Here is a 24,192-nt window from a genome sequence, read left to right on the forward strand (position 1 = left end):
ATAAACTTCATTGTATGTGTTTTTTTTTTTTGTTTTTTTTTTGTTTTTTTTGCTTTTTTGATGATTGCACACTCCAGGTAGTAATTATCAACAATTACTAAATATTTGTGAAATTATTGTTCTGCTAGAGATACAGTAATTAATAAAGTACCAAATTGTAGTTTCCTTTTGAGGAAAAACTGCACCAAAAATATACACTGCAGCAGACAGATGGAGATGAAATGAAGCCAAAAGGAGATCAAGCACGGACAGATCAACAAACATGAATCCTCTTTGCCTGAAAACACCAACAGACATGGGACCTCAGAGTGAGAATCCCAATTTTTTTCCACGAACACAGAAAAGGTGTATAAATATTGAAGCTGACAGACAGGAACACATATATACCAAAAACTGAAGCCAAAAGCAGAGTAACCAGGGGCAGACAACAGACAGACCCTCCCTACCTTCCACCTGAATCTTAAAGACCAGCTTCTCTGTTGCACAAATATTGAAGCAGACAGACAGTGACAGCATCTCCAAAGATTGAAGCCAAAGGGAGGCCAAGCAGGGGTAGAAAGCAGAGAGTCCCTCCCTACCTTCCACCTGAATCTTAAAGACCAGCTTCTCTGCTCCAGCCTCACAGGTGTACTCCCCAGCATCCTTCTTCTCCACGCTGTCAAACACCAGCTGGCGGCTCTTGCCCTTTGACTCCACATGGATCTTCCTGCTTGAGCTCAGCAGTTTTCCCTCCTTGTACCATTTCACCTCAGTCTGAGTGTCGGACACCTCACAACTCAGAGTAGCTTTCTCAGACAGAATGGCTTTTACATCCTTCTGTACAGACTCCTTGTTAGCAAACACAGCCTTGGTTTCTGAGAGGAGAATGGTGGAACGGGCAGGTACATCAACACAAACCTGCAGTTCTGAGCACTTCAGTTTCCCAACATCACAAGTAAAATGATGTCACAAATTCTACCACAAATCAACAAGACATCTCATCTGCTTATCTGCTATGCTACAGAAATTAGATTGCAAGACAACTTATCATGAAGTCTATATGACTTGACCAAGAGGCTCAAAATTAAAAATTTTGTACACATATCCTTCTCTTCATGAGGTACAAATTTGCTTCAAGGACGCCTAGTCGGCCACATTAGATTTTTTTTGCCATCGTGAATTTTCCAGATGCAAAAAACTTGTCATACAAATTTCTAGAGACAGACGATGATAACCACAGTTGTTGAAACATAAATAAGTATGATATGAGCTGCAAAACCACTGGAAAGTACATAAAGTTGTAAGAATGTAAAATAAACTTTAAAATTCACTCTATTCTTTTTAAACGTTTTTGATGAATGCACACTCCAGGTAGTAACCATACGCAATTATAAAACTTTGTGTGATATGATAGTTCTAGTAGAGCTACAGTAATTTAAAAAGTGTAAATCAACAGTTTCCTTTAAAGGAAAAACAGTAGCCCATATAAACACTGCAGCAGACATTAAAAACGAAATCAAGCAAAAAGGAGATCAAGCACGAACAGACATACAAACACAAAAATCACCCTAGCTGAACATATCTGCAGACAAGGGACCTCAGTGTGAGAATTCCAATTTCTCTTCGAGGAACACAGAAACGTTCCATGAATATTGAAGCAGACAGACAGAGACAGCACCTCCAAAGATTGAAGCCAAAGGGAGGCCAAGCAGGGGTAGACAGCAGAGAGTCCCTCCCTACCTTCCACCTGAATCTTAAAGACCAGCTTCTCTGCTCCAGCCTCACAGGTGTACTCCCCAGCATCCTTCTTCTCCACGCTGTCAAACACCAGCTGGCGGCTCTTGGCCTTCGACTCCACATGGATCTTCCTGCTTGAGCTCAGCAGTTTGCCCTCCTTGTACCATTTCACCTCAGTCTGAGTGTCGGACACCTCACAACTCAGAGCGGCTTTCTCAGACAGAATGGCTTTTACCTCCTTCTGTACAGACTCCTTGTTTGCAAAAATGGCCTGGGGTTCTGAGGGCAGAGCGATGGAACGGGCAGGTACATCAACACAAACCTGCAGTTCTGAGCACTTCAGTTTCCCAACACCACAAATGGAGATACTGCTCTTGACTGGACAGGCAAGCGGACATGCTGAGGTCTCAACCAATATGACACGTTCATTATAAACAGAAATCAAAACCAAAACATTTCCGTTGCCAAAACAACTCCTGATTTGCGAAAACAAGATTCAAATTCTACAACAAATGAACATGGCAGCTCATGTGAAGTTTTGCTATGCCTCAGAAATTACATTTCGAGACAACTTATCACAAAGGCTGTAAGATTTCACTGAAAGCCAGAAATTTTCTTACATAAGCCCCTCTCCTCAAACTCGAAATTTGCCTCAAGGACTCCTAAAGTCAGCCACATCAGATTTTGCAGCATTCAAAATTTTTCATAAATTAAACGGCTTTTCTGACAAACTTTTGGAGACAGATGGTGATGACCACAATAGCTGAAACGTGTGGCATGAGCTGCACAAACAATGGAAAGTATGGAAAGTTGAGGAATATAAAATAAACTAATAAACTTCATTGTATTTCTTTTTTGTTTTTCGTTTTTTACTTTTTTGATGATTGCACACTCCAGGTAGTAATTATCAACAATTACTAAATATTTGTGAAATTATTGTTCTGCTAGAGATACAGTAATTAATAAAGTACCAAATTGTAGTTTCCTTTTGAGGAAAAACTGCACCAAAAACATGCACTGCAGCAGACAGATGGAGATGAAATGAAGCCAAAAGGAGATCAAGCATGGACAGATCGACAAACATGAATCCTCTTTGCCTGAAAACACCAACAGACATGGGACCTCAGAGTGAGAATCCCAATTTTTTTCCATGAACACAGAAAAGATGTATAAATATCGAAGCTGACAGACAGGAGCACATATATACCAAAAACTGAAGCCAAAAGCAGAGTAACCAGGGGCAGACAACAGACAGACCCTCCCTACCTTCCACCTGAATCTTAAAGACCAGCTTCTCTGTTGCACAAATATTGAAGCAGACAGACAGTGACAGCATCTCCAAAGATTGAAGCCAAAGGGAGGCCAAGCAGGGGTAGAAAGCAGAGAGTCCCTCCCTACCTTCCACCTGAATCTTAAAGACCAGCTTCTCTGCTCCAGCCTCACAGGTGTACTCCCCAGCATCCTTCTTCTCCACGCTGTCAAACACCAGCTGGCGGCTCTTGCCCTTTGACTCCACATGGATCTTCCTGCTTGAGCTCAGCAGTTTTCCCTCCTTGTACCATTTCACCTCGGTCTGAGTGTCGGACACCTCACAGCTCAGAGTAGCTTTCTCAGACAGAATGGCTTTTACCTCCTTCTGTACAGACTCCTTGTTTGCAAACACAGCCTTGGTTTCTGAGAGGAGAATGGTGGAACGGGCAGGTACATCAACACAAACCTGCAGTTCTGAGCACTTCAGTTTCCCAACACCGTAACAACAAACACTGCTCTGGATTGCACCAAAATGGGGTGGTACGGGAGACTTAGCAGACTTTCACATCCAGAACAAACTGACTCAAACAGTGGAGGGACAGACAGAGGCTATGGTACACATTGTACAAACATTACTATCATGAACACACAATGTCTACTGTATTCTTAAAATACAGAGCAGAAAGCAACATTAAGAGCATGCACAATAAAGATTTAACAGGAGACACGGAAACTCTTTGAAACAATACAAATAGAACAGGACAAATATTGCTTTGGATTAAAATACAATGGAAAAATATGCAGAAAAGTATTATTAGAAAAAAAAGTATTAGATCTGTATGATTTATCTAATTTCTGAGCACTACATAACATGAAATCTGTGGAACAAAAAATTGTCCATTACACTATTTAAGAAATTTCTCCCATTTTACTGCAGAAATGTATTCTATAAATACTTGCCTGAATAGATGCCTGAACATTAACACTGATTGTTTGAAAAGAATGTATGACAACTTATTTCTCTTACCTTTGATGTTCACATTGAATGATATCTCATCGTCAGGGAGTTTATACGAGTACGCGCCAGCATCCCCAGCCTTTGTGTTTTTCAGAATCAGCTTTCTGGTTGTTCCTTTGGCTTCAACTATAGAGTCTGCACCTATCTTCACTTCCTGTCCCATCCTGAGCCACTTCCCCTGAGCATTAGCCTGATTCACTTCACAGGACAAGACCACAGTCTCTCCACAAGAGGAGGAGAACTCAGTCTTTGTCATCGCCTTCTTCGTAAGCATTGCTTGCGATTCTAGAAGACAAAAGGAAATGTGTTAGCAAGCTCATTTCAATAACCCATGCAGTTATTTATTTTATTTTACATGTAAGGGACAATGTACAATAGTGAACATAGCTTACTACTAGCTTCAGCTAATTTTCATCTGCAGTCTTGATTAGGCTCTGTACTCCACAATTTCAGATTTGTAATAAAGCATGCGATTAAAAGACACTTGCTCAGCTTTAATTCACTTTGGTTTTATTATGAATAAATTAGCAACACATTTTATACATTTGCCACATTTCTGGGCACCATAATGTTTGGTACATATTAATTTTATGTAAATGAAGAGGTCATTTTAAATACTTAATTGCATGTCCTTTGAATGCAATAACTGTCTAATGTGACCCATAGACATCACCAGGTGCTGGGTATCTTCTCTGGTGATGCTGGCCAGGCCTGTACTGCACCCATCTTCAGCTCCTGCTTGTTTCAGGGGCTAGTTGCCTTAAGTTTTCAGCATATGAACCACATGTGCAAAGGGAAACAGATTGGGATACTTCACCTGTCAAGAATTCTAGTTTTTAGCTTTGTAAAACTCCTTTGTTGCTTAAGCAGCATGTTTGGGATCATCGTCTTGCAGTAGGATAAAGTACAAATGAGTTTTGAGGCATGCAGTTGACCTTGAATGGATAAGCTTCAAGCACACTTCATTCACTGAATTAATTCTGCTGCTGCTGCTGCTGCTGCTGCTATCAGCTGTTGCATCATCACTGAAGACAAGTGAACCAGCATCAGTGGCAGACATACATGTCCAAACCATAACACCCCCACCACAGATGAGGGAGTGTGCTTTGGATCTTTGGCAGTTCCTATTGGCTATAACATAAAGGTCTTCCTTGGTCTACCAGGCCCATTACTGCGCTCACCAATGCACTCTTCTTTCGTCTTAATGATGTTCCAAACGGTTGATTTTGGTAAGCCTAAGGTTTGGCTTATGTCTCTGACTGTTTTCTTCTAATTCTGCAGCCAAATAATGGCTTCCTTGACTTTCATTTTCACAACTCTGGTTCTCATTTTGACAAAAGACAATGACAGACTCCAAATGCAATCACACACAAGAATCAAGACAAGACACTGAAAGTGCTCTTATACCAGCACTAAGGAAGCCATTGAACACACCTGACTAATAAGACACATCTATGAAGCCACTTTTCCCAAACGTTACGCAGCCCTGAAATGGGGGATCTATGTATACAAAGTGCTGTAGTTTCTACATAGTGAAACCAAAATGCATAAAAATACCATTTAAAAAAAGAAGAATCTGCACTTTAACCACATCTGAATTGTTTGACCACAAATTTAAAATTCTGAAGTAAAGAGCCAAATCAAGAAAAAAAAAATCTTTGTCCCAAGCATTACGGAGCTCACAGTATAAAATCAGCACAATAATTATGCAAATATCAATACACATAACACTAGCATGTGTTGATAATAAAGACTAAACTATGAAATGTCGAGAGTTGAAAAAGGGAAAAATCAGTCCAAAATCGGCCTAAATGTGCATTAAAAATCAGGTCAAGTGAGGTCCATAAGTCAGTGATTGCATGTTTGTTTGGCTTTAAGCCAGGTTTTGTTTTCCTGAAAAACTGCAAAAGGAACTGCTACTCTGTGTGTTACATTTATTGCCTTAAAAGAACTGCAAATGTAAAATTATTGAAAGTGTATAAAAGGTTCTATTGTCAGGTACACATCCCCACATGTTACTGTCACACACAGGGTGTCATCCCTGGGAGGGAGAGAAATGCTGGACACAGGGAGATCCGCAACTCCGGTTTTCACCGGCAATTAGAGATAGAGAGAGTGCATGAATGTGAATTCATTACACAAATAAACAAAAAATCTTAATCTCCCCCTCTCACAGGTTCTGGGTACAAACAATGAAGTAAAACATTGAGACAAAACAAACAAAACAGAGCAAAAGATATGAGCTTTCTGTTTCTTCAGCTCCACAGCTTTTAAGCTCAGTCCTCTTCTACTTGATTTTCTCTGACTTGTTCTCTCTCTCTCAGCGTGCGGGTTCCCATTCTCAACTTTCACCGTGGAGAGTTAGCACACTTTAAAGCACTTGGCTAATCTGCCAACACAACCCAGGTGTGTGCCCACTCAACCAGTAGGCATGGCTCTAGCCCACTAGACACATTTGGACCCAGGGCCATATTTGGAGTGCCCTTTGCTTGCAGACTAGGAGGGGCCTTGATGCGCCCTGCTCCTTAGCCTGCATGCTGTGTTGCGCTCACCCTTAACCTTGACGCGGAATGTCATTTTGTCCCCTGTGGACTCGCAGGTGTACAAGCCCTCATCCTCCTGCTTGATGCGCTTTATTCGAAGCTTGCGCATTGTTCCCTGCGATATGAAGGTGGTTCTCTGGTCCTCCTTCAACTCCACCTGATCCTTCTTCCACACCACTACACTGGCAGCAGACGGCACCTCACAGCTCAGCTCCAGATCCCCCATGAGCTGGGATTTAACCGTGCTGCCGCCCTTGAGCTTGTTCACTAACTTGCTTGGATCCTCTGATGGGCAAACACATGACACCGCGTTAATGACACTGCCATTGTACCACCACCGTTTCCAAACCATTGTGCGTGTGTGTGTGTGTGCTTGTCCGTGTATGCTTGTGTATTTGAATGTGTCTTTGTTTGTGTGTCTGCGAATGTGTATGTGTGCGTTTGTGTCTAGGTGCATGTATGTGTGCGTGCACGTGCACACGCATGTGTATGTTTGTTTGTGTGTCTGTGTTTGTGTGTGTGCAAATGTGTATGTATGTAATGTAGCAGCAGGTGTATTTTGAAAGAGAGTGTCGTGTATGTGTGTGTTTGTGTCTAAGTGTATGTGTGAATGTGTGTGTGTGTGTGCACGTGTGTATGCTTCTCCGTATATGCTTGTGTATTTGCATGTGTGTCTGTGTTTGTATGTGTGCAAATGTGTATTTAATGTGGCAGCATGTTTATTTTTTATTTTGAGTGTGTTTTCTGTGTATTTGTGTTTGTGTCTAGGTGTGTGTATGTGTGTGTGTGTGTGTGTGTGTGTTCCTATGCGTGTGTGTGCGTGTGTGAGTGCGTGTGTGAGTGTGTCTGCATGCATGTGTGTGTGTGTGTTTGTGCATGTTTGTATTTGTGTGTGTACAGCTGGGGGCCTTCATTTACAGCAGTACCAGAAGGAACTTGGGCCCTCCTTTAACTGGCTCTGAAGCTGTAAGCCACCTGCTCCTGTTACTCAAAGCCATGCATGTGTCAGGTGCCATGAGCGGCTTTCCACACCCAGTAGGTCAGAGGTCGCACATATGCTCTCTAAAGTGGTCCCGGCCAATGTGAAAATATTGCCATCTGGCTGGGTTAGCTGGCAGATTACGGTTAGCTCAGGATTCCTTCATTTTTATTTCATTTCAGTCATCCAGTGGCTGTGGTTTTCCAGTATTATCAAGGCTGTGGTTTTTTTAAATGATAATAATACACAATGCAGTCCATACATAAGTGACACAGTCCATACAACAGTGACACAATTTTTGTTGTTTTGCTCCTGTATTCCAGCGCATTGGATTTGAAATGGAACAATGAATATTTGGTTATAGTGCAGACGGTCAGCTTTATTTAATTTGACTGTAATTTTGACTAATTTAATTAATTTTAATTGCAGTCCAAACAATCACCATCTTGAGCATTGCACTGTAAATAAAATGCAACATGCTGTAACACCCTTGGAACACAGTTGACAGAGAGGTGTGATGTCACATAATGTGTCTTTTGATGTCACATAAACTTGTCAAAAAAAAATCACAAAAATTGATGATCCCCGCTGCTTTCCAGACAAAATAGTTAACATCAAGGGAAAACAAATCTAACCAGTTAGTGTATTTTATAACCAGACATGACATATAAGTTTGAAACAGTAATGGGGTTTGTTTGCTTCAGTGAAACAGAGGCCTCAGAAGCAACACTACATTATCACACCACACTGACCTTTATTATGCTTAACTTAGAGCTGAATACGGCTGCTTTGCAGCTCAATCTCTCTACCTCTCACCTAGCCCCTTCCTCTTGGCTATGTACATACCAGTATAGGAAGATAGCCATAACCAACAGATGTTCCAGAGCTTAGCTTAGAACAGTTTTTATGCCCTTAAATACCCACGACTAATTCAGTAATTTTGTAGGCTACAAAACATACCTACAGTATACTGCTGCTAAGTATTAACAAAGAAATGTTCAAAATTATGGAAGCAGTAGTATTTTAGTATTTGAAGCATTTAATTAGCTGAAAATTAATTGGCCCTCCTATGAGTTTCATGCAGCGATTTCCGTGCAAAACTCTGCTGTCCAGACATTACCTTTAAGAGCCAGCTGAAGGGACATTCGGTCTCCATCGCAGACGCACTCGTAGGTGCCCGCGTCCTCCTCGGTCATGTTGTGGACCATGAGCAGGCGCGTGCGGTCTGAGCACACGCTCTCATACTTCTTACCCATCTTCAGTTCCCGGCCATCCTTCATCCAGACTACCTGCACCCAGAAAAGTATAAATAATAAGTATAATTCCATGATGCAATTAATGTGATTTCATACACGATTCATAAATGTACTGTAGGGTATTCCCAATAACAATTTAAGTATAAAATAATTATAATGAAGACGTAATATAATTTGTCATTATGATTAGACTGTGTTGTAAAAATGAATTAAATATTCAGTTGCCATTACAGTCAGTTTCCGCATTACAGCATGTATTATTTAAAAAACTTGTCATCCAACTTGCAGACCAGCACATAGTAGGAAAGGTCATCTCCAGTAACCTCTGGAGACCCGGTAGAAGAACCTGTTTATTTACATTTTTTGATATAACACAAGTGTCTTGGATGAGAAAAAGTCTATCCATCCATTATCTAAACTACTTATTCCCAGGTCAGGTTTGCGGGGGCCAGAAGCCTATCTCAGCATGCACTGGGCGAGACACAGGCTGCCAATTCATCCCAGGGGACAGGCCGCTATTTCATCCCAGGGCACACACACCATTCACTTACCCACTCATACCCATGGGCAATTTAGAGTATCCAATTAGCCTAACGCGCATGTCTTTGGGCTATGTGAAGAACTAGAGTACCCGGGGGAAACACACATGGACACAGGGAGAACATGCAAACTCCACACAGAAAGCCCTCCTTGGTGTGAGGCGACAGTGCTACCTTCTGCACAGTAGAATATATGGTTCTACAAATTAAGACCAGATACTCAAGCCCCCTACAGGGTACAAAAATGAATCGCTGGGTCATAGGAGGATAATTTTAAAAAGAGTGAAATTCAAACATGCGGCGTTCTCCATTTACGCACCGAGATCTTGGTGTCCGACACTTCTGCATGCAGCTGCGCAGAGGAATGTTCGGTGCAGCTCACCACCTCTGTCTGCGCAGATTTATTGGTGAACTGTGCTGGGGCAGCTGCGAAATACAGATATCACCTCAGAAAGCAGCTCCAACAATTGAGATTTTAAGTTTCCACTTCAGAGCACGAAAGTGAATGGACTAAATCAGTCCATGTTAGAAAAAACATTGTTTGTTCTTGCCAGTGTTATGAAAATTTGTAGCATTCTGCTGTCCCCTTAGATACTAAGCTACACGTCAATACACGCTGAGGCATGTTGACTGCTAAAATATTTGTATACATTCAAGTCACATCTTTGTACTAATCACCTCTCTCTATTTAAAGCTTAAGATGAAGGTAGTAGAGTTCTTTTTAGCCAATCCTCTCACTCTCTTCTCAATATGGAGTCATCAACCATGTCTCTCAGGTCAGCACCATAACACAAACATTTTTGTTTAAAGACCTCTGCAGCTTGAAGCATGGGCACTCTGATGCCATCAGGCAGGTGACCGTTTCCAACCTACAGGCCCCAATACTACAGCAGCCATTCACAGCTACTTTTCTCTCAGTAACAACATTTCCATTAGTGAGATTTTATGCGTCTTTAGAATGTCGATTCCAAGTTCTTTACAGCTTTAAGCCTAAACAAAACAAATATTTGTGTGCATAAAAATGGAAGCTGACTGGTAGCCTGGCACATTAAAAAACGTTGTTTCAGTAATCAGGAGAATATGTGCTTAGAATGCTATATGCTGCTAATTAAAAGACATATTTCTATATAAAGACATATAAAAAATTAAAAAACCACCCAACCCTTAGCAGAACAAAGCTGATTTCAACCTGCTGCATCCCCGCCGATATGTTTACTACAGATTCAAATTATCCTCTGAGCTAATTCTGGTGGTGCAATTTGCTGGATACACATATATCTACTGTATGCTGACATTTGTGCATTATCCCTGCCAAACATGTAAGCAAGTAAATGAATAAATCACACAGCAGTTAACATTATGCAGTCCACACTGTGGATCCCACAGTGGTTTAACACAGAGTAATCACTGCGTGGAATAGCTTGCCAGGATATGTGCTAGAGGCAAGGGGTTTTCAATACCAGGGTTGATACAGTGCTAGATACTATCTAGCTTGTAGGCAAACTGAGCACTAGGTACATTTTAGTGGTAGGGAAATGGTGAGCATTGGACTGATTGGTTTGTTCTCATTATTATTTTATGCTGTGTACTGTAATGTTATGCTATGTCATGTCATGTCATACTGTGTTATTTTGTGTTATCCCCATTCTCAGTACATGAATCACTGCGTGTCGGGTCTATGGGCCCTGCGGGGGCCTTCCCAGCTCACCCTTCACGCTGAGCGTGCATGAGCTCTCAGCGCCACCACTCGTGAACAGCAGTGTGGCCCCGTGGAGCTCCTGCCGGACCTGGCGGATGAGCAGCACGTGGGTGGTCTTGTTGCGGGTGATGAGGTAGTCCCCGCCACTGCGCAGGGTGTGACCATTCAGCGACCAGGAGCCCGAGCAGATGGCCGACAGCTCCACGGTGAAGGAGGCCTCCTCGCCCTCCGTGGCGGTGCTGTTCACCAGGCCAGACTTCACCTCCCCGGTGGGCTCTAGGGAGACAGGACACAGAGCAGGGACAGTCAAACCACAACAGGACTACTCTGCTAATAAAATCCAAAGATTCTTTTGGGATGGCAGGTATGCCATCCAGCCTAGTTATGCCTTGGCGAGGGATGCCCCATACCTATACAGCACAGAGAGTTTGGCACTTTTCAGGGTTCCCGACAGAAATCAACAGCCACAGACTCTCAGCCCTTAAAAACATTCATTTCTTTATCTACTTTTACTTCAGCTTAAAGTCATGGAAATTCAGGCCCTAATACTATAAACATTTAAGAAATGTCAATACACAAGACAGTTCTGATTCAAGTTTTTTGCAGAGGAACTATGGTATCTGAAAATTTGAGGACTAAGCTTCGAGCAGCGCATGCCGGATTACAGAATGAACAGGACCGTGACACAGAGTTAATGAATTCTTGGAGCTTTGATATGGTGTATGTTGTGTATAAGGAAGCTCAGGGCTATGGTGTGTATTCTGTCAGAGACTGTGCAGAGTGGCGCTATGAAGAATGCATAGAGCTATTTTAGTCTTATACTGCTGTATAGTGTGTGTTGCATTAAAAAACACACAGAGCAGTGGTGAGGTGTGCACTGTGTTAGAGAACACACAGGGACACAAGACCCACCAAGGTAGAAGGTTCCAGGCACTTCCAAACAAGGGCTCTGGCCAAAGTCGTTCACGGCAGTAATGCGGAACTGGTAGCTGGCCTCTTCTGTGATCCCGCTGACTGTAAATTCAGTGCTGGATACAAAAGCAGAGATGTGGCATTTCACCCAAGTTTGGGTGCCCAACTTCTTCCTCTCCACCACATAGCCAGAGATGGGCACAGGTCGGTCAGTGTCTGGTGGCAACCAGCACAACATGAGCGAAGAGCTGGTCTTGTTCCTCACCACAGGGTTGACTGGGGGGTCTGGAGGGTGCTTTCTTGGAGCTGAAGTGCGAAAGAGGAGAGGGTCATTTACATTGCAAAAAAGTCTGTGTTTTAGTCTGGTATTGAGTCAAAATATACATTTTTTTCCCCACTCAAGTACAAAACATTTGCTTAAGCTACTGTACTTGACAAGTGAAATTGTCTTAACCATTGACACTTGAAATGAGCTCAAAAAAACTAATTGGCAATCCTTTTAACTTACTTAGTAAAAATAGTAATAGAAATAGGCTTTTAAATGTAAATATATGACTAAAATACATCTTAAGACTGAATTAATTTTTGCCTTTTGCCATGTAGGCACTGTTGGGCAGCATGGGGTGAAGTGGATAAACAGATAGTCCCAAGGTCACATCCCAGACAGTTCTAAATTAAGCCGCAGCATGTGTCAATTATATTTTGTATTATCAGCAAAAGTAAAATAAGTTATTATAAAATTAGAAAAACAGCACTGCTGTCTTGGTGCATACCATATCCAATATATGTTTTATTCTATTGTCACACACTTGGTCATTCCTGCCCTAAGACAACTTGCTATTGATAAAAAGCAGTACATTTCAGGGATCACCCTGTTTCAATATGACATTGAGCCTCATTTTTTCATTCATAAATTAGTAGACATTGCTCACTGAGCCATGAGCCAAAAGAATGGACTGGCTCATGTGAAAGGCATTATTTTGTCGAAATATAGAGTAGACATAAATATACCCTTAAGTTTAAGCAAACATTCATGCCAACAGCGTGAAGCCTATTTGTGCCTGAATGAGTATGATGGGGCTAGAGTGACTATATAGACTAGGCATGCAGTGGTTCCTTTAAAAAAAAAAAAACAATCCATTCAGTTTGCCACCCACATATTCTACTTAATGTCATACAACATGTCTGTGTGCAAGCATTGCTTTGCAAGTGTGCCGTTTACTAATGTAAACAAGTCAATCATGATGGGCGATTTACTGTATATCAACATAACCCTGGTGTGACCATTACAAGCACAAGAAGGACAGAGTTAGGATGAGAACAACTCCACCTTGCTGCAGCATTCAAACACCCTGACCAAGTAGATTTAGACACTGTGAAATCCATAAGCAAAGCCTTGGTGGAGTTCATAGCAGCCTTAGAATGGAGAGTGGAAGATTAGGGATTTAAGAGCATGGTTTTTGATTACTTTAGCCTTTAATGTGAGTGTTAGTCTCTATTTGAAAATAAGACTTTTTCTTTTGAAAGAAAGCCAGTGAAAAATATGTTTGTTCTCAAGCATTTGATAATGATTTAGTTACATTTTGATAACCATTTTTAAAAACTTTTTTTGCCACATAAATTAAAATTTGATTGGCACTGGCAATAGTACTTTTTCTCTACTTTACCAAAGATGTATTGGACTGAACTGAAACTGTAAGTTTTATGAACCACTGCATCCCTAAGGTAGACCTGGTCAGAGGGTGTAAAATTATTTTGCATTCTTGCCGGATTATTTATTGCCACATTTACCGCAGTACACAACAGTCCTTAGTGCATGGTGTTGTGTACTGCGGTAAATGTGGTAATAAATAATCCAGCAAGAATGCAAAATAATCAACAGTCAATCTTAAAAAATGTCACTAGGTGTCATGTAGTGAGGAGTGGCTTTCCTTCTATTTCAGTCCCAGCGGATCAGTTTGAGCTCTCTGAAATTTGAAGCTCATCCATCATTGGCAATCTTGCTTGTCACACCAAGGCTCAGGGGAGACTTTAAGAAACACTAAATAGGATGGTAGTGATGGATTATGATATAAGTATAGAGTAATTGTTGCTCCAGGAATATGACACCCTTTTAGTAAAGAAATTATTATGGATGAGGTTGTAAATCAAAGCAGTTAGGTCAATCTAATTTTAACAGGAGTCACTATTAATAAAATTTAGCCTAAATGTCCAGTGTAACCGTTATGTACCTTACAACAGGTGACAGTGCAAGAACTTGCCAATTTGCTGGCCTCAGACAATTTTTCAGTCATGGTTCTTAATCTTGGACACACTGCTTAAATTTTAACAGTTTAAATTATCATCCATAGTGGATTTAAGGGACTTTTAAAAATAAAACTTGAGTTTGTGCTCAAATTTAATTGGGGCTGCCTCATGTGCTGTACTTACACAATGGAAAATAAGATAAAAAAATTTTGTCAGTGTGTGTGTGTGTGTGTGTGTACAATTGTGTGTGTCAGGGCATGGATGTGCGTGCGTGTGTGTGTGTGTGTGCATTTGTGTGTGTCAGTGCATGGATTTGTGAGTGTGTGTGTGTGAGTGTGTTTATTTGTGTGTTCATTTTTGTATGTGTGCGTGGTCTCACCAGTGACGGAGAATTGCGTGGATGTTTTGCAGTCTCCGGCCACAAAGGCGACCTCCCCAGAGTCTTCGGCACGGCAGTCGCGGATGGTCAAGGTGTACTGTCGGCCCACGCATGCGATGGACACGCGGGCGTCCTCCTTCAGCCGCTCGCCTTTCCTGGTCCAGTAGGCCCCTTCGCACGGTTCCTCCAGCTCCACACAGAAGAGCACCGTGTCACTGACCGGAACCACGGTCTTCCGCGGGAGCTTCTTGGTGATGTTGCCTGCAGGCAAAGGAAAAGTGTTACTGCAAGGCACGGGCAACATTGCAATGGTACAAAAATGCTATCGTACCACAATGTTTTGTCTGCACCGAAACAAAGTTGAAATATGTATGTCTGCCACTCAGAAGAAATGACTGACAGAACTGATGTTTTGACATGAATATGAAGAGACATACTCAAAACAGACACAAGATTCTGTATCTTTCAAGATTATGTTTACATGCCATGTAATCACCAATAAATATGAAATCATAGGGTCTTCTGTAAGGCCCACAGCTGGTCCTGTGTAAGTATGGTGCCGAATCTTTTTTAAATAAGGGTGCTAAAAACATGAACATATGAATGTAATGTAATAAAGCGCACTTTCAATTTATGGAAATGTGTATGGTAGCTGCTAGTCATCCAGCAGCTATCTTTGGTCTGATAACTCAGGCTTAAAATGGCTTGCAGTGCAGTACCTAAGACAGTGAGCTCGGCCACAGTGCGGCTTCCCTCCTTCATCTCGCAGATGTAGACAGCGTCATCGTTGGTGTTGACGTTGTGGATGGTGAGCCGGCGCAGGGTGCCCTCCGCCTCAATGCGGTACTTGGCACTCTCTTCCAGCCGTGTCTCTTCCATGAACCAGCTGGCCTTGGTGGCCGGGACGGGCACCTCGCACATCAGCATGGCCGTCTCCTTCTCCCTCACCTCCACATCCTGCAGCTTTGTCCTGAATTGCACCTTAGGTTCTGCAAATCAGACAACCCACAAGTTAATTATTTAAACATCAACAGAGAAAGGCCAGGAAAAGACCCTGATACATTGTTAAACAAAACAATGGCTTTGTCTGGTAAGGCTGAACTGGTCATTTGTTACTGTGTCTCTGCAGACATTGTAGATAACGGAGATTTAAAGGGAAATACTAAAACTTTTTTTTTTTTTTTTACAATTATCTGCATTGTCAGTAAAAAAGACATCTAGAAAAGTAAATCAAAGCAGTTTGGTCAATCTAATTTACATTTTGAGAGCATGGTTAACAACCACCCACCAGGAAGCAATTGCCATTTCTGTATTGAAAGTCCTTATTCACTTCTGACAGCAAGAAGTACAATTAGAATATTATTTGAACCGTAATGAGTTAGCTTTCTTGCAAAAACCACCTCAATATCATAATATGGTCTCATGGTTCCAATATGACCTGATATCTTCTACAAACCTTTCTACAGAATATGTAAAACGGTTCAGTCAGGAAACCAAATCCTCCTAAACTTTTGCAAACAGATACTACAGGGCCAGTCCAAGAGACACATGTCACTCCCTGTAATGTGACAGCCATAGGTCCATTTGGTGGGGTGCTTCCCAGAATATAAATTCTCACTGTCATCCTGAAAAGTCCACATAAAAACACAACAACATTTGCTTTGCTAAGAAAGCAGTTTTTTTAAGGCAGTACTGCCATCTTTACAGCGGTAATCACTTCCGTCTATCAAAAGCTGGCTGTTCAACACATTCTCGCAATAAATTTAGATATTTTCTGCATGCAGCACGTGCCCTTTTTTGAAAATTAATTTACTTTAAAGTTTATATCTTTCCAATTTATTGTCATAAACTAACTGGTGCTATTGCAAATTCCAGTTGTCATGGCAGATGAGCAGTTTTGAGACAGGGTTTAAAGATTTTAAACATAATTTTTTACCCATCCATTTAAGATTACTTCCAAATGCCTTACAAATGATTAGCTGCAGATGACCAAATGTTGTACTTCAACATTTAATTTCATCATATGATTTAAAAGAGTGTATATTGGGAGTGACTGCATATTTTGGAAGTGCACAGTGGTCATGATAACACCTGCAATGGATTTATTTATTTTGACCATCTGGTGAGGTTTTTTGAAGGAACCACGGATTACAGAATGACCTTTCTCATAGTAACGCACTGTGCTTATTGGGCAGTTGGAAGGCTCCCTGCTTTTAACAGGAAGGTGCCACTGGGTGACCATTAAATGGCCCTGTCTCCACAGCACCATTTAGCTTGTAACCCAGAGCAACCATGCCAAGCAATAAAACATTACCGTAATAGCTAACTGGATATTGTTATCTCACTTTCTGATATAGTAGGGCTAAAGAAAGATGGCATACGGTGCCAAGTCCTATTTGAAACCACACATGTACACACTGTATTCAAAATGCAGAGCTTCTGGATCTGCTATCCAGCTGTATACATGGGAGCTCACAAAACTTCTTCCACCAGGAAGCAAGTGCCTACTAGTCATCATGTCATCTGGGTGCCACTCATCACAAGCAGAAAATAACTGAAACAGAGCACCGCCCATCATTGCTACACTAACATCACACCAGACCCAACAAACCCCATGTTAGGGTCTGATACAGCACAGTTCTTTGCTTTACACCGTTTACTGCATGAAGCTCTGAATCACCTTTAGCTTTTCTTCTAAATGAGGAAGGCAGTGAAAGGTCAAATGTTGCTGACAGCAAGGCTGGATGGGCAGAAGAGGTCATCCATCCTCTACTCTCTGACAATACCAAGTAAATATGTTTGCGCGTCCATGTGTGTCCATCAGTGTATGTTTAATATGAGCATGTGCATGTGGACTTTTCTTTTGTGTGTGTGTGTGTGTGTGTGTGTGTGTGTGTGTTTGTGTCTCCAACTGTGGATGTGCACTATGTCTGTGTCTAAGTAAGCAGCAGTTAGGGTGTAAGGTGTGTTTGACCATAATACCATCATGGTCAATTTAAATAACTTTTTTTGGTTTTTGTGTTTTCCCTTCTAGGGTTGTATAACAAATCATGTTTCAACTGCCTAGAAAATCACTATACAACTAGTTTTACTACTTTTCACGCGTTAAGCCTGCTCTTCAAGAAGAACACATGACAGCTAAGCATAGCCAAGAAAAGGGGTCCTCGAGGGCCACAACGTTTGCAGGTTTTTGTGCTTTCCTCTCAAGAAGTGGCTAATTGAGGTCTTGAGAATGACAGATGTGGACTCATTAACAAATCAACAGCTGAAATACACCAAAAACCAACAGACACTGTGGCATCACTAGGACTGGAGTTTGACACCTGTGGCCAAAGTGATTCCTTATACAACTAATGTAAACCTTGTCTTGCCAAAAAATGCATAAAAAGCATGAAAGTGATCCGGGGTGTGTGCTTTTGGGCACTCTGTGTTCTGTCACTTTTGCAAGGTAAAGATCACACCAGCATGTGCACAGCTTAATACGTTTTTACTTTTTACAGCTAACCCTGACCCAGGCTTTCAGGTGATTTCAGGTGGCTTTCAGGTCTCAAGACGGGCAAACTCGACTGCAATGTAAGCACTGTGTATTTGAGAAGGCAAAGCTATACTAAAATACATGTATGCAAATCTTACCATACACACATAGCTAAGAAGTTTAAGAAGCTCATTAAAGTACCTTGTGATCAGATTTCTGTTATTCACCTTTGCCCTTAGGGTGTTTGATGAGGCATTTCATATTGAAACTGCCCCAGGACGTCATTTATCTTTCCCCAGTCTTTCTGCACATCTCAAAATTCAGCACTGTGAGTTTTAAGAAATACCTTATATCCAATCAGGTAAATTAATGAATGAATAGTCGGTACAGGAATGATTCAACATTGCAATGTTTGCTATGGACCTGCAGAGATCTTGCAAGCAATGTAACTTATCCAGCGCAGTAGATCAATTAATCACAATGATGGCTGGCAAGGATAAGCAAGGAAACAGTCTGCTGTGTACCAAGCCAGTTCTTCAAAAAATCACCTAACAATTCAATTCACAATCCTTACGCTCAATGTAATAGACCTTGCAGCAGAAAAGAAATCTGAAACCCTTATAACTCAGGGTTTGCCTGTTCATTTGAAAAGTTTGTTCATTTGAATTTTGAGTATCAATTAAACTCAACTCAGCTGTATATCATCTAAGAAAATGCACTAAATTGCTGAAATCATACCATAAAACAAAACAGTATTTTAGTAAGCACCACCATGGGCCCCAGGGGTATGTGAAAGCGGAACTGAGCAATCCTTCTGTATTTAGGAATTAGCCACAGGCTGGTCGTACAGTAAAACAAATCTAGAAACAATAGTTAGGCTGAATACACCAGTATACACCAACACAAATGCATACACTGGCATACACATTCGCTCTCTTTTTTCTCACACTCAAATTCATATGAAGTTTTTGTTTCTTTTATACTGAAAATGAAGCTATCCCAATATTCCTCAGATGTCAAAGGGAACACTGCACAGTTATATTGGAAAAGCATTACCTTTAACGATCACCAGCACGGCACTGTATGTCTGTCCAGCCAGGTTGGAGGCATTGCAGGTGTAGAGGCCATTGTCGCTCTGTTTGCAGTACAGGACCTTGAGGATGAAGTTCTCGGCTTGGTCCTCGTACATCACGTGCCTGCGGCCCTCTGCGATGTTGGTCCCGTCCTTCCTCCAGATGATGTGAGGCTTGGGACGGCCGGTGACGAAGCAGCTGAGCTTGGCGTGCTTGCCCTCCGTCACGGTGCAGGTACGGGTGAACACACCCTTAGGCAACTTCCCGGCCAGGGCAGCTATGCGGTCGTGGTCCTGAGCCAGGCTAAGACCAAGACTGCTCAGCCCCTCGGGCGTCTTGGAGATGATGGAGGAGGAGCCAGTGGAGGATATAGCCTCAGTTGTGCGGTATACGGTGATGTCCTTGCGCATCTCCTCCTTGCGCTTCTGCAGGTGTGAGAGGAGAGAGGTGCTCTTGTCGGCATTGGCCAGCTGCCGGGCATCCTGGAGCTCCACCACAAGGGCAGCGGCGGCCTGGGATCGGCCCATGGAGTTCTGGGCCCGGCAGGTGTAGGTGCCGCTGTCCAGGCTGCGGACACACTTGATCCTCAAGGAGCTTCCATCGCTGTCTGAACTGATTTGGACACGGTTGGACTCACCCACATAGCGCCCGTCCTTCTCCCAGTCGAAAGTGGGTTCTGGGTGAGCCGCCACCCGACACTGGAAGGTGACGTCCTCCCCCAGGCCGACCCGGGCAGAGACAGGCTTGACCAAGAACAAGGGGGCCCGATCCACAATCTGCTCCGGCAGGGCCACCTTGAGGGTGACGGCGGCATAGGCCTCTCCAACAGTGTTCTTGGCACGACACATGTATTGGCCACTGTCTTCCAGGGTCAGGTCATAAATTGTTAGGCGGTATGTGTCCCCATCTTCTACTGTCTTGAAGCGCCCCCCAGAGGTCAGTCGTAGCTTCTCCTTCTCCCAGGTGACCACTGGCACCGGATTGCCCACAATCGTGCAGCTGAGCGTGGCATCTCGGCCAACGGACACTGAAAAGGCCTTTGGCCGGGTCAGGAACCGGGGCACTCCTCCAAACAAGTTCTGATCCATCAGTTTACTGCAGAAGAGAATAAATCACTTTTATAATGGTGACTAATAACCATAGAACCTCTCCACATCCAATGAGGCTATTTACTGAATTTAGTGAATTAAAAAAACTGTAGAGAAAACAGAAAGCTAATTAAATGATTCCATCAGGCAAAGTAATGAAGAACTGTAAATAAAGTCAGCATTACGAACAGAAATTCAGTAGCTGCTGCCAGTATCTTCACAACTTCTGTTTGTTTACTTCCATATGTCCGTAAATCATCACTAGCTTCTTAAATCTCCCTACGTTCATCAACGAAAACTATGGAGCTCTTAGCAGCCTGCCTATCCTGGCACATGACAAAGCTCTTTGTGCTGCAGTACCCCAGCTTCTGCCTCTTAAACTCACATGCTATATTATAAGTTTTCATGAAGTCATTGACATTGACATTTCTAAGCTATGACCTTCTTTTTAACCTTATAGCACCACCAGAAGGCGAGGCGCCATTTATAAAAGTTTTGAGAGGTGAAGCCTTTCCTGACCGGAGTGTCCACTGCTTTGGTTAGCAGCAGGACTTTGCATTCCATTCCATTGCCTTAGCTGCTCTGTGATATAAAACACAATGTGACATAGCTACAACTTTTGAAATACAACAATGTAACATGAGAGAAAAATTAACAACACCACTCAAAAATGTAAAAAGATTTTCTTTGCATTTGAGGGTAAGCGGACACATTGGTAATCCAATGAATTGCTGACCTTTCTGCTTCTAAATGTGAGAAGGCTTTCATCATCCTTGAGAACTGCAAAGCTAGAACTTGGACTCAGATGACCATGAGGGTCATGGATTAACGCCTTCTAATGGGACAGGGAATTGGAACTACCATCGCTCAGGGGAGAGTGATACTCGAGGGAGTCAGTCTGCCTGGAAACAGCTTGTATGGCTGCCGACAACAGCCAACAACATGCAACACCATATGGGCACTTATCATTCGCGTAATGAGGTGCTGTTATGTGATGTACTCAGAGGGATGTGGTTCAAATCCCACAAAGGGCACCGTTTGTGTACCCTGAATTTGTTTAGTAAACATTGAGCAATGTAAACAGATATTTGTGAGAGTTTCTGCTCAGCAGATTGATCAAATAGAAAATGGAGAGAACAGAATGTAATGAAAGACAAAACTGATTCCCAGTACAGCAGCCCATTGGTTAAAGTTGACACAAGTAGCCATTGGACAGAATTTATCTCCTAGCCTAATACTTGGTAAGAATAATCTGTGGAGGCAGGAAATGTATGAGGATGTACAGAGTGTGAAAACCATTCTACCATGCATAGAACTAATCTCCTGCTAGACTGGTGCCATGCTTAGCAAGTGAAGTTCTGTTTTTAAACTGTGGTGTGCGTGCTTATGCAGTGTATATCATGACGTAAAAGATCATGCCATCATGTATATAGCCTTTTTATCTTTTCTTTATTTTTTATAATGCAAGTGCAAAGTTAGTTCGTTTTCTTCCACATTACAGTAGCTAGCTAATGATATCACACAGATCCAGTGCCAAATGTAAACAACAAGCCTGGATTCAAATGGTGCAATGTAACCTTACTGTACATTTGCTAGCAAAGGGATTTTTTTTATTACTAATTAGTTCATTTTTCATTTATTGACAACATATTTAAAATTCACAAAAACAAGGTAAGAAGAAACATCCCTATGAGTACTTGATAAGTGCTGTTAAAATGTGGAAAGACCAACCCAGGCATTCCTTTCTCCATAGCACCTAAAATAACTCTTAAGTAAAGAGCAGAGATAACAGGATATGACATCATACAGTGTGTGCCTCCAGTATTCCATGTTGCTTAGACTGGGCTGTGGCATAAATGACAATGAAGCTTATTTTCAAAACAGGGCTGAAATTGTTTTCCATCTGTTCATCACAGATTCAAATAGACTGGAATTAGTCTGTGTTTTGTTTATTTCAATTAGCACACAGATTATAACTGGTCATATGTCAGCAGTAGACACATTTTGCTACCTGAGATACTCACAGTTATTCTGTGTACATCAGTTGCATGCACATCAACATTTGACCTCTGTGTTTCACACAGCATAGCATTTACTTCTTACTCTTGCAACTAACATTAAATATGTATGTGGGAAGATATGTATTTTATTTTATTTTTTGTTCAAAGTTTGGTATAAGCTACCAATGTTGACCCTTGTACTACTTAAAATGATTCAACACGACCCAAGCATGTATCATTCACCTGATTAGATGTTTTCCTATTATGGAAATACTACCAAATAGAACTCAAAAACTGGAATCCCTATTTTATACTGGACACTCACTTGATGCTTTATTGTATCCATGACATAAGTCATTATGATGAAATGCTTTATATTTCATTACTTGCATGAGGACTATGACTGAAATTATGTAGAAATGTATTTCAAAAAGCACTGTGTTTATAAATAAAATCCTTTTGAGGATTCTCTTGGACTTCAATACTTACTCCAGTGCATTTAAAAACAATATGAAATATTAAAATTACATGTAAGGATAATATTGTTGTAAAATATTTGGGGTCCTGATGGTTCTGGTCTATGTGCTGCTTTCATGTCAATTGCATTGTCAATATGCTATTATTTACCTACACTCCACATATTTTGTGGCATGCAATATTATGACTGGTGTCACAGTCTCTTGTCATGATTGGTGGCTAACATAATGTCACTTGTATAGTTATCAAAATTAAACATGCACCAGGCATAAGCACTGTTATGTGTCAGTTTGTGTCAAAAAATGTATTGTTGCAAGACAGTGTTATACACTTTAAGTGTTCATAGGTTGTAATACACCGTCACAACTGTTGTTATGGAATGCTTGCGACAGTGTTATGCAAGCTCAATTATGTATAGTTCAAGTAAATCTCTCAGCCAATTCCCTCAGTTAATTTAGAATTCTGTGGCACAGCATTTCCTGGTGTATTACAAATTTAAACCAACTAGTTGGGGGGGAAGACTTCAAAGACTGAAGTGTTTTCCTAATTATAACTACTTCATCCAGTTGCTTGTTTGTAGTTTGTAGTGTGTTTTTTCGATTCACGTACAATAAAGGATTCCACATCTTTACGAAGCCATTCCATTCAAACTCCGTCGGCCATTATTTTCTACTCGCCAATGGAAATTTGACAAGACCATAAGCACAGGTATTGAGTTTAATCTCCAACTTCATATCAGTCAAGAATGCCAACCAAATGAATAACCGCTAGGCTTCCTTAGAACATAGATACTCTTAACTATCACATAAAATACCGATTTGGATCAAGGCGAGTTCTCCCGCCTTCTCTTTATCGCGCTCAAAAGGAAGAGAGCCCTGCGTCAAATACGTCACATAAAATGGAAGAACAGCTGTTTTAAGTCTTGACCTGTTAGATCAACTGTACCTAAAGCCAAGTGACCTGAACCTCACTGATTCATAGCTCCCACTGAAGAGATAAACATAATAAAGCTATATTTGTAGCTGGTGAACACTTGATATTAAAAGGAGAGGGAAGCAGAAGCGTTGGCCATTAATGAGGGAGTGCACCTTGATTCTCAAATCAGTGCGTAATTGTCTAATCGCCTGTAGGTGCATTCAATAAGCTGGCGACAATCAAAATTCAATCAGTGTTACACATCAGTCTAACACAGTTCACTTGTAGACTACAATACAGTTTGTAGCCTGCTTTGTTCCTCGGGTCTGAAGTGTTACCGTCTATCAGGTATAAAACCAGTACTGGAACCTTTCCTAAAATTTTGTCATAACAAATTTATATAAGACATGTATGTCCCTTTCAAAAGGGTGACATTTGCTATCTTTGTCGCCCCACTCTTCTGAGCACCGTGTCCCAAAAATAACTTCAGCTGTCTTTCCCCGTCTCGGGGCATGTCCATTTGTAGAAGCAGCCACTGATCAGCTGTTTGATAGGGCAGGGGTACTGTACTTCTTTATTCAACCCTTCGAACTAGGCTATTTGCTTTTCTCGATAATTTACAACA

The 24,192-nt window shown here is 41.6% G+C and overlaps 1 protein-coding gene across 7 annotated transcripts in view; it reads right to left on the bottom strand.

Annotated features, from left to right (window-relative positions):
- Positions 1-24,192, bottom strand: part of obscnb (obscurin, cytoskeletal calmodulin and titin-interacting RhoGEF b) — a 129,745-nt gene that overhangs the window by 104,962 nt on the left and 591 nt on the right. For all 7 annotated transcript variants that reach the window (XM_035428903.1, XM_035428902.1, XM_035428900.1 and 4 more), the window contains exons 2-10: positions 19,071-20,182; positions 15,259-15,528; positions 14,540-14,800; positions 11,914-12,219; positions 11,011-11,277; positions 9,622-9,728; positions 8,628-8,796; positions 6,538-6,813; positions 3,995-4,270 (exon numbers count right to left, since the gene is read on the bottom strand). In XM_035428903.1, the coding sequence (XP_035284794.1) occupies positions 3,995-4,270; positions 6,538-6,813; positions 8,628-8,796; positions 9,622-9,728; positions 11,011-11,277; positions 11,914-12,219; positions 14,540-14,800; positions 15,259-15,528; positions 19,071-20,175 (3,037 nt within the window). In that variant the 5' untranslated portion in view covers positions 20,176-20,182. The remainder of the gene's footprint in view (positions 1-3,994; positions 4,271-6,537; positions 6,814-8,627; positions 8,797-9,621; positions 9,729-11,010; positions 11,278-11,913; positions 12,220-14,539; positions 14,801-15,258; positions 15,529-19,070; positions 20,183-24,192) is intronic.

Source organism: Anguilla anguilla, chromosome 8 (genome assembly GCF_013347855.1).
Source record: "Anguilla anguilla isolate fAngAng1 chromosome 8, fAngAng1.pri, whole genome shotgun sequence".
NCBI lineage: Eukaryota > Metazoa > Chordata > Actinopteri > Anguilliformes > Anguillidae > Anguilla > Anguilla anguilla.